The following is a 14,511-nucleotide window of genomic DNA, read 5'->3' on the forward strand; positions in this document are numbered from 1 at the left end:
TTTTTATATATTGTAATTGTTTTCTAACTTCTTGTGTAACCTTTTGTATGTTTGACTATGTGGAGCTTTTCTCCCCGGGCCTCCGCTGAAAATGGACATGTATCCAGTTGGACTATACAAATGTAAAATAAATAAATAAATTACTATTCTCGCTATATTTCCAATAATAGTTTCAGTTTCTCATCTTCAATTATTTTTCTTTATTATCTGTTAGAGATATTCACCACCAACTTTTATATAAATCTAAATTATCATTTGCTCAACTTACCCAATAAATGTATGTAATATCTAACTTAGTGTTTGCACTCCTTATACTTCCAAAAACGGATCACAAATCCTAAATGCAAAGTTTCTTTTATTTTATTTACCTCCCTACTCTAGGATTGCCACCTTTTCAGATGGCCAAAGTGGGACAATTGTGGTACAAACATCAGATTATGCAGGCCAAAACATACCCACAGTCAGTACAAGGGACAGAACTTCACTTTTTTGCCTATACAAAAGCTTATTCTTGTAGCATTTTAGTTGCTTATTCTGTTTCTTATAAAATGTAGGTGTTTCAGATACAGAATAACTGTTTTATGCAACTATTACATAAAATATAGGAAATAATTTTGCCGTAATATTTCAGGACAGTTGCCATTCTTACAGGACACAACTGCCCAAAGAGGGAGTGTCCCTCGCAAAGCAGGACAGGTGGCACTCTCATTCTCATTTATGTCTAAGTTCTTTTTTCAAAGAGCATTTTTTTAAGTTTTATTTTGCTGCAACCATATAATCTAAACATCTCACCATATCTGTAGATATACTCCACTACATTCTTTTTGAAAAGGTTTACCTTCTACCATGACTGTTTTCCATGACTTTTTCCTACTTCCTGTACATCAAAACATATTATAGCATTTAAAACTATTTGTTTTTCAAAAAAGCATATCGCTGATTTTTCTCTATTATTCCACCAATTTCATATATATTTTAAACAACTCAAGTGAGCAGCCTGAGAAATTACAATTATTTTATATCCACCGTATTCATCATTACACTCCATCATTGCCTTCCAGGCAGTCATTATTTTATTGGTGTCACTGATGTTATTGCAGTTTCTTTGCAAGTCTTCTTTATTATTATTTTAAACTCACCGTGCATTTGTAAACAAATTACTTTCTCTTTCTTCTCCAGTGGCTTTTACTCTATATTTAACAACTGTAATTGTATTTTATTTACTGACTTTCATCCTTTTGCGATGGATTTTAATCCCATTTCCAACATCTTTCCCTGTCTTTCACTTATTATTGTTGTCTCTTTGAATATTCAATTGTATTAGACTAGTTGCATTTTTTTTCACGATTCTTTGACATTTTAAACTACCATTTGTTCTTTTTTGCTAATGATCTCTTCATTCAAATCCCTCCTATTATCCCCTTCTAAACTTAATCTCTTCTCCTTCTATGTTTTAGTCCCCCCTTTCCTCTTGTAACTCTTTTCCTTCTTTTTCTCTATAATCCAGATTGACATTTACATTCCGGTTTTCTTGTTACCATCTCTTTTAGTTCCCTGTCTCCACGAGTTACAGCTGTCACAGGATTTCCACTTCTTTAACATTTTCAAATATAGTGTTGCTGTTATATCAAGGTATACCCATCAATATATTCAGATATTGCCTCAGAGCAGATTTTTCTTGTAAACATGTAAAGCCTGGACTTTAAATGAGCCACAGAGCACACATTTTACATGTAAGGTTCCATGCCACTCAGGGTAAACTGTAGCACACTGTACTTCAGGTGTCAACCCAGTACCACACAATTTACACACTTTTTTAACTTCACTTGGCTTCACTTTGGGAGTTGTCACTCCCACACAAGGATATATGCCAAAAGGGCTAGTAAAATGATGGTCAAAGTCAAAGACAATTAATGACGATGGGCAAATGGCTATTCCAGTTGAGAAAATCATTTGGGCAATAAATTAGTAAGTGTGGTGATAATACTGGAGGCAACATGGCATCAAAACTATGTCCTTGTGACAGCCATGTTTACCACGAGTCAGAGGAGATGTCTCCATGTTAGTGTTCCCATGCGTGCTACTTGTAATACTTCTAAAGACAATGCTACCACCTTGGTCTCCAACTTCCCTTTACAATCAGAAAAAGTCATATATATGGGAACTGAAAAATAACAACTTGGATTACAGGAACTGAGCTTTTTAAAGGCCAACAGGCTATAAGCTTAGTAATCAACCCTATGAACTTATGATCTCACTAGAGAAACAGAGGGAAATAAGAGAGATTAGAATGCAAATGAGCAATATACTATGAAAAATTAAACCTGAAAGACAAACTCTGCATAATCTGATTGAATATCACAACTGGTTAAAAAGTGATAGTGACGTGTGCTTAATACATGTAAGGTCTATCAGACTCTCATCTTTACTATGCACACAATTGTAGAAATCTTTAAAAAATGAAAATAAACATACAATAAGATGCAGTAAAGAAAAAAGTAAGATATCCCAGGCTGAGAGGCAGCATGAATGATGTAACTGAGTCACTTACTGATACAACAGCAGAAATGAGAGGTCTCTGTAGTGCCATAGGATTCTACATACTAGCACGCTGTGTGAGGGTGGGGGATGAGAATATGTAGCAATGTAGAAAGTATAAGAGAGAGAGAGAGAGAGAGAGACAGACTACCTTCACAGTCTTTGCACAGGCTAAATAAGTGACTGAAAAAAATACACACACTTAAAATTCTTAGCAACAAATGGTTTGAAAATGGCCACAACATAAAAGTACAGTTTTGTACCTACCATAAATGTAGATGTTTGAGTGTTCACCCTGCTGCAGTCATCACACTTGGGTTATCCTGCCATCAGGCGGTCCCGCAGTCAGCCCGAATTCCAAAGTCTTGGTCCGGCGTCGGTTGCTGTCGCTTCTTCCCTGATGTCAGTGCGCCAGGGGTATATAAGAGGCATCCAACACCATTTTCTTCAGTTTTTCTTGCCCCAGATGTCAGGTGCCCCTAATAGGTAAGCAAAATATATATATATATTACATATACACATATAGCTATATAAAAATAAAACAAAACCCTTAGGCACAAGCAAATACACCACAGAGGTAGTATAGGATAGAGTGGTAGAGATAAGTTCAGCTAGTTCAGAGGGGATGGAGGAAGGGTAACCTGGACTGCAGCAGTGTATACACTTGAACATCTGCATTTATGGTAGGTACAAAACTGTACTATGTTCATCGTGTTACCCTGCTGCAGTCATCACACTTGGGTAGAATCTCAAAGCTAAGGATGGGTGGTGGAGTCAAATAGGGTTAGAGGAGGCTAGAAGGCCCTGCAAAACTGCAGTGGCAAAGCCAGCTCTAGTCAGAGTAAAGTGGTAAGTGGTAATGTTTGGTGAAGGTGTGTGTACTGAACTCCAAGTTGCAGCTTCCAGAATATCCTTGGTTGGCACCCCCCTGAGGCAGGCTGTAGATTTAGCTGCTGCCCTGGTAGAGTGGGGCCTTATGCTAGCAGGAACTGGTTTTCCATGGTGGGTGTAGCAAAAACGTATGCAATGTCCTATCCATTTGGAAATGGTCTATTTTGAGATAGCCTTTCCTTGTGATGCTGTAGCATAGGATACAAAAAGCTGGTCAGATTTTCTGAAAACCTTAGTTTTATCCAAGTAGTAACGTAGCTGCCTGTGAATGTCCAAGGAATGTAGGAGTCTTTCTCCTTTGTTCTGTGGATGTGGAAAGAAGGTGGGTAAATGGATGGTTTGATTTAGAGCCACACTGGATACCACCTTAGGCATAAAGGAGGGGTTAGTTCGTAGAGAAACTCTGTCTTGATGAAAAATGAGGAAAGGCTCTACTGCCATTAGTGCCTGAAGCGCTGAAACCCTTCTCACTGAAGTAATTGCTAGCAGCAGGGCAGTCTTCCATGATATAAACTTTAAGTCAGCTGAGAAAGCTGGCTCAAAAGGAAGTAGCGTAAGTTTTTCCAGAACAAAGTTGAGGTCCCAAGTAGGTGTTGGTGCACTCCTGGTAGGCCTAATGTTTTTGGCTCCTCTGAGAAAATGCCTTAGGAGTGGATGTGAAAATAAGGGAGGATCCGTGTTGTAGTGAGCTGAAATAGCTGAGGCGTGGATTTTAATAGATGAAAAAGAAAGCCCTTTGTGTAACATCTCAGTTAAATATTGCAGAATCTGAGGTATGTCAGGCTGAAGGGTATTTTGGCCTTTAGCTTGGTTCCAGGCACAAAACCTTTTCCATTTGTCTGAGTAGGCTTTCCTGGTGCTGGGCCTCCAGAATAACATCCATAACAGTTTGTGAGTGAGGAGCTGGCTGATTGCTTAGGTGATTTGCCATGCAGCCAAGTTTAAGGTTTTTAGCTGGCTGTGTAGAATCTGATTGTCTTGCTGTGTGAGCAGATGGGTAATTTGTGATAGAATCCATGGTGGGCCCTGGGCCATATTCCTTAATAGTGGGTACCAGTGCTGGCGTGGCCAGTCTGGGGCAATGAGTATCATTCGGGGTCTCTCCACCCTGACTTTCAGCAGCACCTTTGTGAGAAGGGGTAATGGAGGAATTGAGCTTGTAATTGAACTTGGTAAGCCAGTGCTGTGTTCCACAAAGTCATTGCTTGCCTGCATAGAGGGTAGGAGTGTGTACCCCCTTGCTTGTTTATGTACCACATTACTGTGGTGTTGTCTGTCCTTATGATAAGCTGTCCTGGATGTAAGAGGTCCTTGAAGGCTGACAGAGCATTTTGTACAGCTAGCATTTCTTTTTGATTGATGTGCAGATTCCTTTGATCTGCAGTCCATATGCCTTGAATGCACCATCCTGCCATGTGTGCCCCCCAGGCATAGTCCGATGCATCTGTTGTCATAGTTTGCCTGGCTGGGGGTAAGGTGAAAGGCTGACCCTTGTTGAGGTGACATGCCTGTGACCACCATAGAAACTCCTGTTGGAGGCAGGGAATGAGAGGTATCATTGTTTCCAAGCTGTGGCTGTGATGAGTCCATACACTTTTTAGGTACCATTGTAATTTCCTCATATGCAGTTTTGCAAATGGTATTAGTAGTATGCAAGATGCCATGAAGCCCAAGGCCTGCAGAATTTTTCTTGCAGGGAGTTGGGTCTTTGTTGCCATTGCTCTGAAGTATTGAGTTAATTGTAGTTGTTTGTCTGGCATCAGATAAGCCATCTGGGCCGTTGTATTCAAGCTGGCACCCAGGAATGTCATATTTTGTGAGGGCACTAGTTTTGATTTCTTTTCGTTTACTGTGTACACTAGGCAACTTAGAAGATGTTTTACAAAAGCCAGGTGTTGCAAGAGAATGTCCTTGCTTTCTGCTTGGACGAGGCAGTCGTCCAGGTATGGGTATATTTGAATTCCTCTTTGTCTGCAGTATGCAATTACTGGTGCGAGGCATTTTGTGAAGACCCTGGGTGCAGTAGATAAGCCAAAGGGCAGTGCAGAGAATTGGTAATGGGTTGAACCTGCAATGAAACAGAGGTATCTTCTGCAATTTTGTCTGATAGGGACATGCAGGTATGCCTCCTTGAGGTCCAACGTTACTAGCCAAGCTTTCTTACCCAACATGGGAAGAAGCTGCTGTAGTGTTAGCATCTTGAATTTGGGCACTTGCAAGAAGGTGTTTAAAATTGAAAGATCCAGAATGGGTCTCCAAGCATTGTCCTTTCTGGGGACTAGAAAGAGCCTTGAGTAAAATCCTTGGCCTTGCTCCTGTGTAGGTACCAGTTGAATGGCTCTCATGTCCATGAGAGCTGTAACTTGTTTTGTGCCTCTGCCCATTGATTTTCTGGCAGGTTTGGCATTCCTTTTATCCTTGGCAAGGTGTGGAAATGGAATCTGTATCCTTGTGAGATAATGTCTAGGACCCATTTGTCCTTTGTGACGATGCGCCAGTTGTCTGCAAAAAGTGCTAATTTTCCTCCCAAGGGAGCTGCCAATAGAGTTTTGCTTGGCAGTTTGAGATATAAGTCATTGTGTTTGCCTTCTAGTAGTTTGTGGCCTGTCTTCTCCTCCCTTCTGTGTTGCAGTGCCCCATTGGCGAGGTTTGTAAGGGATTTGTGTTTGTCCTCTGCCCCTTGGGCGCCTGTATTTACCCTTCTGTAGTCTGTCCGAAGCTGGAAAGGACCAATTTTTTGTTGGCCAATTTCTGCTGAAGCATAGGGGCTGTACTTGTAAGAAATCTTTGACCGTCTGCATAGATTTTGCCTTATCCTCCATTTTCTTTAAAACCTCCTCTGCTTTAACCCCAAATAAGACATCCTGTTGTAAGGGTGCATCTAGTAACTTTGCCTTAACATGATCAGGCAGAGATTGTTCCTTTAACCAAGAATGCCTACGTATAACAGACCCAGTAACAGCTGCTCTAAAGGAAGCTTCCAAGGCATCAAAACCACATTATAAAGTATGTTTGCCCACCTGTTCAGCTGCATGCAACAGATCCTGCACTTCCTTGAATTCAGACTGTTGAGGGTGCGTGCCCATCTTTTGTTTTATTTGAGACATTAGGAATTGCTGGTATTTAAGCATGTGAAATTGACAATTTAGTGGTCTCATAGCTAGAGTAGCTGAGGTGTAAACCTTTTCCCCACCTATCTAGTGCTCTGGAGTCCCTTTCAGAGGGTACAGGATTTTTAGCCATAGAAGCCTTAGCCCCTTTGGGACCCTGGGAGATTGTCTCTGGATCAGCAACAGGGCTTTTGTATAGGAATTTGTGAGAGTCAGGCACTCTATAGTATCTATCTGGTTTGGCTGGAGCAGGAGGCAGAGAATCTGGATTTAGACTAGATTCTAAGAAAACATCATCCACAATGTCTAAAACTGGGGGGATAGCAAGGGGTTTGTGCTGGGGGAGTAAAAGAAATTCTCTGAGCCTTTTCTTTGAGTCGGAGTAGTCCTGACCTTCCCAGAGGAAATGTTCCCTCATGGTATGTAAGGTTTCCCCAAAGGAATAATCTTCAGGGGGAGAAGCTGAGGGAATGGAGTCTTCAGCATCAGAATCTTCATAAGGGGGAAAGGAGTAATCCTGTTCCTCAGAGGAGCCTGAGGAAACAGACGCTTGATCAGAGGAGGCATAATCCTCCTCTTGTCTAGGCCTTTTGTCGGGGAGGGGGTTGGGAACCCCTGATCAAAGAAATTAAATCTTCAGCCATTTTAAGCATCTGTCTCTTAGGCATAGGGCCTTGACCTGGAGACTGAAGAGTAATCTTTTTTGGTTTTAGAGGAGTCTTAAGCTTAGCATAAGATTTTATTGTGAGAGTAGTCGGTCTGAAGACACGTTCAGAAACCGAAGGAGTTTCTACAGCACTGGCTTCTCCTACTGCAATGAGATCGGTAGGGCCTAAAGAAAATGGCTGCGTCGGCCTAGAACTCTCTGCTGCAGAATCCAAAGCAGTCTGGGGATCCAATTCCGCGGTAGCCAGGGGCTGCGTAGGCGCCTCACTGAAAACCGGAGAACCGGCGACCGGTCCAGGCGAGGGCTCGGTGTCTGGCTTGGATCTAGGCTGCCTTTCTTTATCTTTGCATTTTTTATGCACACCAGTAGTCGGTTGTTCCGACGGCATAGTGTAATTAAAATTCCTACCGAAGTAGTGTCGTGCGAAATCAAAGCGTCACTTAATAGTTCGCTTATTGAACCTAGCACAAAACCAACAACCAGTGACATCGTGGTCTGGGCCTAGGCAAGGTATACAAAAAGAATGAAAGCCCTTAAGAGGTATTTGCTTCCCACAAGAAATGCAATTGTTAACTTTTTCTGACATCGGACTGAGGCAAGAAAAGGTTCCCCAACGGGGTACTTAGCTTTGAAGACTTCGGACTGAAACTCGATTCAAAAATCTCAGGTGTCGGCCGACCGGCACTTGCGAACTGCTTCTGCTTCGGGCACCGCGTGGCAAGAAAGACTGAAGAAAATGGCGTTGGATGCCTCTTATATACCCCTAGCGCACTGACGTCAGGGAAGAAGCAACAGCAACCGACGCTGGACCAAGACTTTGGAATTCGGGCCGGCTGCGGGACCGCCTGACAGCAGGATAACCCAAGTGTGATGACTGCAGCAGGGTAACATGATGAACATCAGAAAAACAATAAAGACAGGCTTCACAGTTCTTTCTTATAAATGATCTTCCACTAAAAACATTAATAATTTAAGAATTCACAATCTTTTTTCTCATGGTGGTAATACACAGCATTGCTTTCCCAGTCTAGACCTGATTCTTGATGTCTTCACTTTCAGATCTTGTAAGGCCATCTACCTGCTGGGGAAAAGCCACTGCACACCTGGAACTTTCTTTCAGCAGCCTTAATCTATTTAGTATGCCACATTCCAATTAAATGGAAACCTTAGCTGTCAGTCTGGTTAACACAGAAGAACCTCAGAAATAAACTCACACTCAAACGTATAAGCACTCATTTATGTTGTGGTGTTTGCTACAGCAACAGGTGGAATCGATGGTGCAGACACCTTATGTGGGGAGAAGTGGAAGGAATTTTGAATAAACAGGAGTACTAACATCACTCTCCCGGAAAAAAAAGAAGGAAAATAAAATATTAAACTTACTTAGGACACTCTGGAACTGTAAAGATGTTCCATCTTCTGGAAACAAAAATAAAGTCTGATGGTGTGACTGGCGACACATAATCTTCCTTTAGCAAAGACTTAGCTGAGACATCAATAGCATCACAGATTTTCTTGCGAATGTCATTTTCCTTGTCCAGAGAATTTAAAGATATGATTGTCTTGGCAAAAACATGATTCATCACTCTTTCAGCACATGTTTGGAAAGGGAGAGATGACAACATGACACCCAGCTGAAGGGTCTTGCTGTAGTTATCCTCTGTCTCTTGTTCACCTTCCAGTACAGGTACTTTGTGTTCTGGAAAAAAGAAGATATTGTTTATGTAGAGATCTGGGAATCCTGGTAGAAACACAGAATGTAATTGTGAAATGACAGCAACTACACAAATTGTCTAAGTATATCTACCAGTGATTTACTGCTATTTCCAAGGAAACAACCTTCACAAACAGCAGAATTGATGTAACTTGTGAAACTGATGTATAATGCCCTCACTTTCTTTTTTGTCTCAGTAATACATCATGGCTTCCCATGAAACCAGAACCATTTTTTGCTTTCACAAACTTACTGAATAATACACAGGCTAACCATGTTGTGAAAGTGTGTCACACAAAAAATAAGGTATACACAAATAGGTACACTAAGCCAGTGTATAAGATATGATGGAGCAGGCCTCAACACCAAAGACTGAGGGGTCAATTCTAATATTATGAGTGAAGGCAAGCAATCAATAAGCTCAAAATATAAACATACATAGCTCTGCAAAAGAAAACTGCTCCTTTCCATATACAGGGTTAAATACTAAGCCATATTTTTAAAATAAATACAACTAAAGCTTAATTAATCTGATCTGAAATAAACTCCTTAAACCCCTTAGAGTTGACCCAGTAGTCAAGGACCTAGGGGCACACAGACAGTAATCCAGCCTTTGATCATCATGTGTCTACGGGGTGAGGAAATCACTCTATGTTGCACAACTTATAAACAAAGGTATGGCATCTAAGTCCAAAGAAGTCATTGTTCCACTGTATTTGGCATTATCAGACCTATCATTGAATACAATACACCCTTTGGTATGTACCTAATCAGGCATATCCAACAACTGGAATGTCCACAGAGGTTTCTCACTAAAAGAATACAGGGCGCAAGTAATATGTCCTATGCAGACCACCTCAAGGCCCTATCCCTGTATTCTGTCTTCTACAGGCTTTTGAGGGGAGATCTATGCCTGGCATACAAGGCATTGTCAGACCCCCCCCCATTCTGATCGACCTCCTGCATATCCACAAAAAAAAAACAGTAGCAGAATTACCCGTTCTAAAGACTTAAACCTTGCCTGCGATATAAATAGGACCTGCTGGAGAGATAGATATGTATCCCAGAGACTACCCCATCTATGGAACAGGCTCCCCATCCATGTGAAGCAGAGTTCCACTCTAACCCAATTCTCTTGGACAATTGGATGGGAAACCGGAAATTCATCCCTGGTTTGACACCTATGTCTCTAATGCAAACAGGTAACCTGCAAATGGTTCATCTCCCAGGCCCATGCTTACACTTATCAAGGGTATCAGAACTTGTCAGAGATTTGGGATGCATGGCTAGGCTTAAAAAGGCCCTTGTGGTTGTTAGCCTAGTAAAACCTATGATCCTATGAAGTCATTCTCCAAGATTATTCTAGGAGTGAAGACAATATGTACTTTTTAGATGAGACCTGGTGCTCACATACTTCTTAGAAGGAGATTGTTTCCCTTATGTGATTAAGATATTAGTAGTCACTTTACAAACTGCCATATCTTGTTTTTGTAACTATATCATCTTGTTAATAAGTAATAAAATAAAGCCACATTATCTGACCTTAGAAAGATGTATCTTTTTCTTGTAAATGAGACCTACATATATATTCTACAGTGGTGAAAATAAATTTTTGGGAAGAAAATATTAGGGATTTCTGTCTCTGCCTTTGAGAAAACCTTGCTTACTTTGTAATAAGCATAGCATACAGCTATTAGTTTACTATATCGATGTCAGAAGTATGGATGGCAGACAATCACATTTAAATTGCATTTAGACAATACTGCAGTAGGACTTGTGAAGGGAAAAATGTAATGAACTTAAAATATTTTTTCTGTTCTTTCAAAGGAAAATATATGAGAAGTCAGCTAATCTGTATTAAAGTTGTCACATTAAAAACTCTCATAAATAATTGTTCAAAGTATAAAAATAATGTACGCTGCATTGTAAAATAATAAACCATAGCGAGTGAAGAAAATGTATAAAAATGGTATACAATTGTATTTGCAACTGTGAATATATATTATAGTTTAAAAAGGGAAACTAATAATTACTTCAGAAACTTGTGCGCTGTTGCATGATATGATGCTGAGCTGAATTAAGTGATTACTGGCTCCATATTGAAATGCCGAAAAAAATACCAGGAATCCTGTAGAATGGATCATGAACATCACTCTTTTCCTTTAAACTTCGTTTTTCAGGGGAGCTTCCCTCCCTGAACCTCCAATGTAATCCCACAAACTTATATATACTAACTCTGAAATCAGCATATTTTGGAGAATGGACTTACTGTGTGTAAGTCCGTTTTTATTAACTTATTCAGTCTCTGTATTTTGGGACTCACTCTGGTAGGTCCTGACATTTCAAATAGTTACAGTGATGTCCTTATATGACCTTTTGCTTGCTAAATCTTACCCTTCCTCTCTGGTCATTTTTTTGGAAACAAGGAAACATCTTCTAAAATCTTTATCAAAGTAAAAGCCACAAGAAGTTAAGTTTGGGATTAATAAGCAGAGTTAATTAGGGAGTTAATGTAATTTACTTCCTGGTTTTGCCTACTGGAGCTTACTACTCTTGGGACAGAACTCAGCTATGCTCATCTTCATCTAAAGATTCTCATAATTTATTCTAATTGTGAAAGACAAATAGAAAGAGCATGTTTTACCTCCCTAGTTAAAGCAGTTGGATACTAGTTTGTTGCTAGTATGTGATTTCTGAACATTATCTGTTTTAAATGCTTAGTTTTAATCTTCTGTTCAGATTCTGTATATACATATATATATATATATATATATATATATATATATATATATATATATATATATATATGGGTCCACTTTGTAATTTTGAAATACTGAAATCCTGAATTTCAGTATTTCGAACTTACAAAGTCGAACACTCACATTTCCGGGAAATCGGCAGAAGTGCGAAATTCAAAATACCGAAGTACCGATATTTAGAATTTCTGCTTCCTGTGGATGTTTAGGTTTTATTTTCGTAAGTTTGTGTGTGTTAGTATGTTGGTTAGGGGTTTAGTGTATGTAAGTGTGTGTTGTGACTGTTGTGTGTGTTTGAGGGACTGTAAGATGTGTGTGAGTTTCATTTGTGTTACTGTTTGTGCGATCTTGGAGTTAGAATATATAAGTAGGGGGGTGTGGGGGGCAGGAGGGCTTGCCCCCCTGTTTATATGTAGTTTAGATTAGTTTGATTGTGAGAGGGAGTATTGTGTATGTTTATGTGTAGTGTGAGTGCGGGATTTTGAATTTCGTGGTTGTGTGTTTTCGAGTTTGTGAGTTTTGGTTGGGTTTTCGGCTTTGTGGTTTCGGAATACTGAAATTCGGGATTTCAGTATTTTGAAATTATAAAGTGGACCCATATATATATATATATATATATATATATATATATATATATATATATATATATGGGTCTACTTTTTTTTGTCTAAGATACGTTTCTTCGACAAACAAAAGTACAACCTCACTTAAGCAAAAGTGCACTTTAATGAAAGTACACTTTAGCGAAATCCCCCCACACCCCCACTACTTTATATTTACTAACTCTGAGATTGCACTACGGGGAAACAGATATAGTCCCTTATCCCCATTGTAGCATGCTTTTAGCATGTAGTGCGAAATCGGAGTTAGTATATATAAAGTAGTGGGGGTGTGGTGGGCACAGCCCCCCACATGGGGGTACAGGGAGGTTTGCTCCCCCTGCATAACTGCCTTCATACTGTCCAGTTTTATTTTTTATTGCCAGTTCAGTGAACCAGAATTCACAAAAGTGCACTTTAGTTAAAGTACACTTTCGCGTAATTAAGGTCATACTTCTGTTTGTTGAAGAAACGTATCTTCGACAAATAATAGTAGACCCATTATATATATATATATATATATATATATATATATATATATATATAAGCAAAAAAAAGTCCCAAACCAAAGTGAGCAAAATCCAAAGATATAAATCATAGTAAGTAAATTTTTTACGAAAGTGCTTACACAGTACATTTTTGTGGAATTGGAATAATAAACAGATTTGTGGAATCTTTAACAGTGTGCCTGTCTCCATACCTTGGGATTTTTTTCTGATATATATATATATATATATACATACATACAATAAATTGTTTAATGCATGTAAAGAATGTTATTACTAAACATGAAAAACTTGCAGATGATGGCTTACTTTTTGGCTTCTGGGTTTTATGGATTTCACTGGTGTGCTTTCAACTGTGCTATGTTCACATTTTGAATAGTGACTGCTCACAGCTAATTGTTTTGACTACGTTGTGGCAGTGATGCCAGAACCTTGTGAAGTGGGTGCTCTTGCTGGAGAGTTGCCATTTACAACCCCATTCTAAAAAAATAGTGTGTGTGTGTGTGTGTGTGTGTGTGTGTGTGTGTGTGTGTGTGTGTGTGTGTGTGTGTGTGTGTGTGTGTGTGTGTGTGTATGTGCATGCATGTGTGCAAAGTAGATTTTAGTAACTTTTGACTACTGCTAATAAGAATGCATTGGAAGGCATGAGGTTCAGTCCAAGATGGCTAAAATCATTGGGATCTACATATTATAACTCTAAACAGCAGCTGTAGAATGTAATGCTCATTTGGGTGTTGCAAGGCTCATCCACTTCCCCAGACAGCAGTAAACATTCATCATACACCCTTAAGGTCAGCTGCCCATTTTATATTGACCCCAGTGGTAAGGTTCAAACTGCATGTCACTTGTTCTGGCTCTTACATTTTGGAAAGCAGTTATGCAAGGTTAACACCCACAGACCCTGCCATTCACAGTACCTATAAGTTGGACTGGTAATGAGAGCAGTTTATTGCTGCTGTACATATTACGAGGTATCTTGTGTTAATGACTTGTTCTATTATTTTAGTTTTCAAGATACAGCCATACTTGTCAAGAAAAAGGTCAGCAGTGAGCTATACCCATCTGTCTGCAGATGTCATTGGTCAGCAGTGAGCTATACCCATCTGTCTGCAGACTTCATTGGTCAGCAGTGAGCTATACCCATCTGTCTGTAGATGTCATTGGTCAGCAGTGAGCTATACCCATCTGTCTGCAGACTTCATTGGCAACAATGACTCTGGTGTCAGACAGAGGATTTAATCAACCTTGTGCCAGACAGCAACCATTTATCAAGAGTAAGAAAACACCACATGGTTATAAATGTTAATTTTTTCTACTGCTAGTGTGTTTTAAAAACTACAGAAGTTCATGGCTGTGATTAAATCTTGCAGGATAGTGTGTGAGACATTACTTAAAACCACAGATGTGTAAAGTTAATATCAATATCAATAGACTATTAGCATGTTGTGGAGAAATAAATAAAATATATAACAATTTTAGCAGTTTAGCAAGAGTCTGGTAATGTAAACAAGTTACCAATATATTACCTACATTTTCAAAGCTGTACACACTAGCAGTTTATAATTTTACACTGTAAGTGCAGTGTAGGCATACCTCTCAACCTCTAAGACTGAGAAATCTGGACAAAAGCCATATATAATGGGGGTACAAAGGCCCAAAAATAGAGGCAACTTTTAAATACTGCTCTTACAAACATAGAAAATTGATAGAATAACAGATTTTGCATTAGC

The 14,511-nt window shown here is 39.5% G+C and overlaps 1 protein-coding gene across 3 annotated transcripts in view; it reads right to left on the reverse strand.

Annotated features, from left to right (window-relative positions):
• The window catches only part of POGZ (pogo transposable element derived with ZNF domain), a 2,357,128-nt gene that overhangs the window by 2,139,291 nt on the left and 203,326 nt on the right, over positions 1-14,511 (reverse strand). For all 3 annotated transcript variants that reach the window (XM_044080634.1, XM_044080633.1, XM_044080632.1), the window contains exon 4: positions 8,590-8,905. In XM_044080634.1, coding sequence (XP_043936569.1) covers positions 8,590-8,905 — 316 coding nt within the window. The remainder of the gene's footprint in view (positions 1-8,589; positions 8,906-14,511) is intronic.

This window comes from Protopterus annectens, chromosome 8.part0 (genome assembly GCF_019279795.1).
Source record: "Protopterus annectens isolate FY-2018-M chromosome 8.part0, PAN1.0, whole genome shotgun sequence".
Classification (NCBI taxonomy): domain Eukaryota; kingdom Metazoa; phylum Chordata; order Ceratodontiformes; family Protopteridae; genus Protopterus; species Protopterus annectens.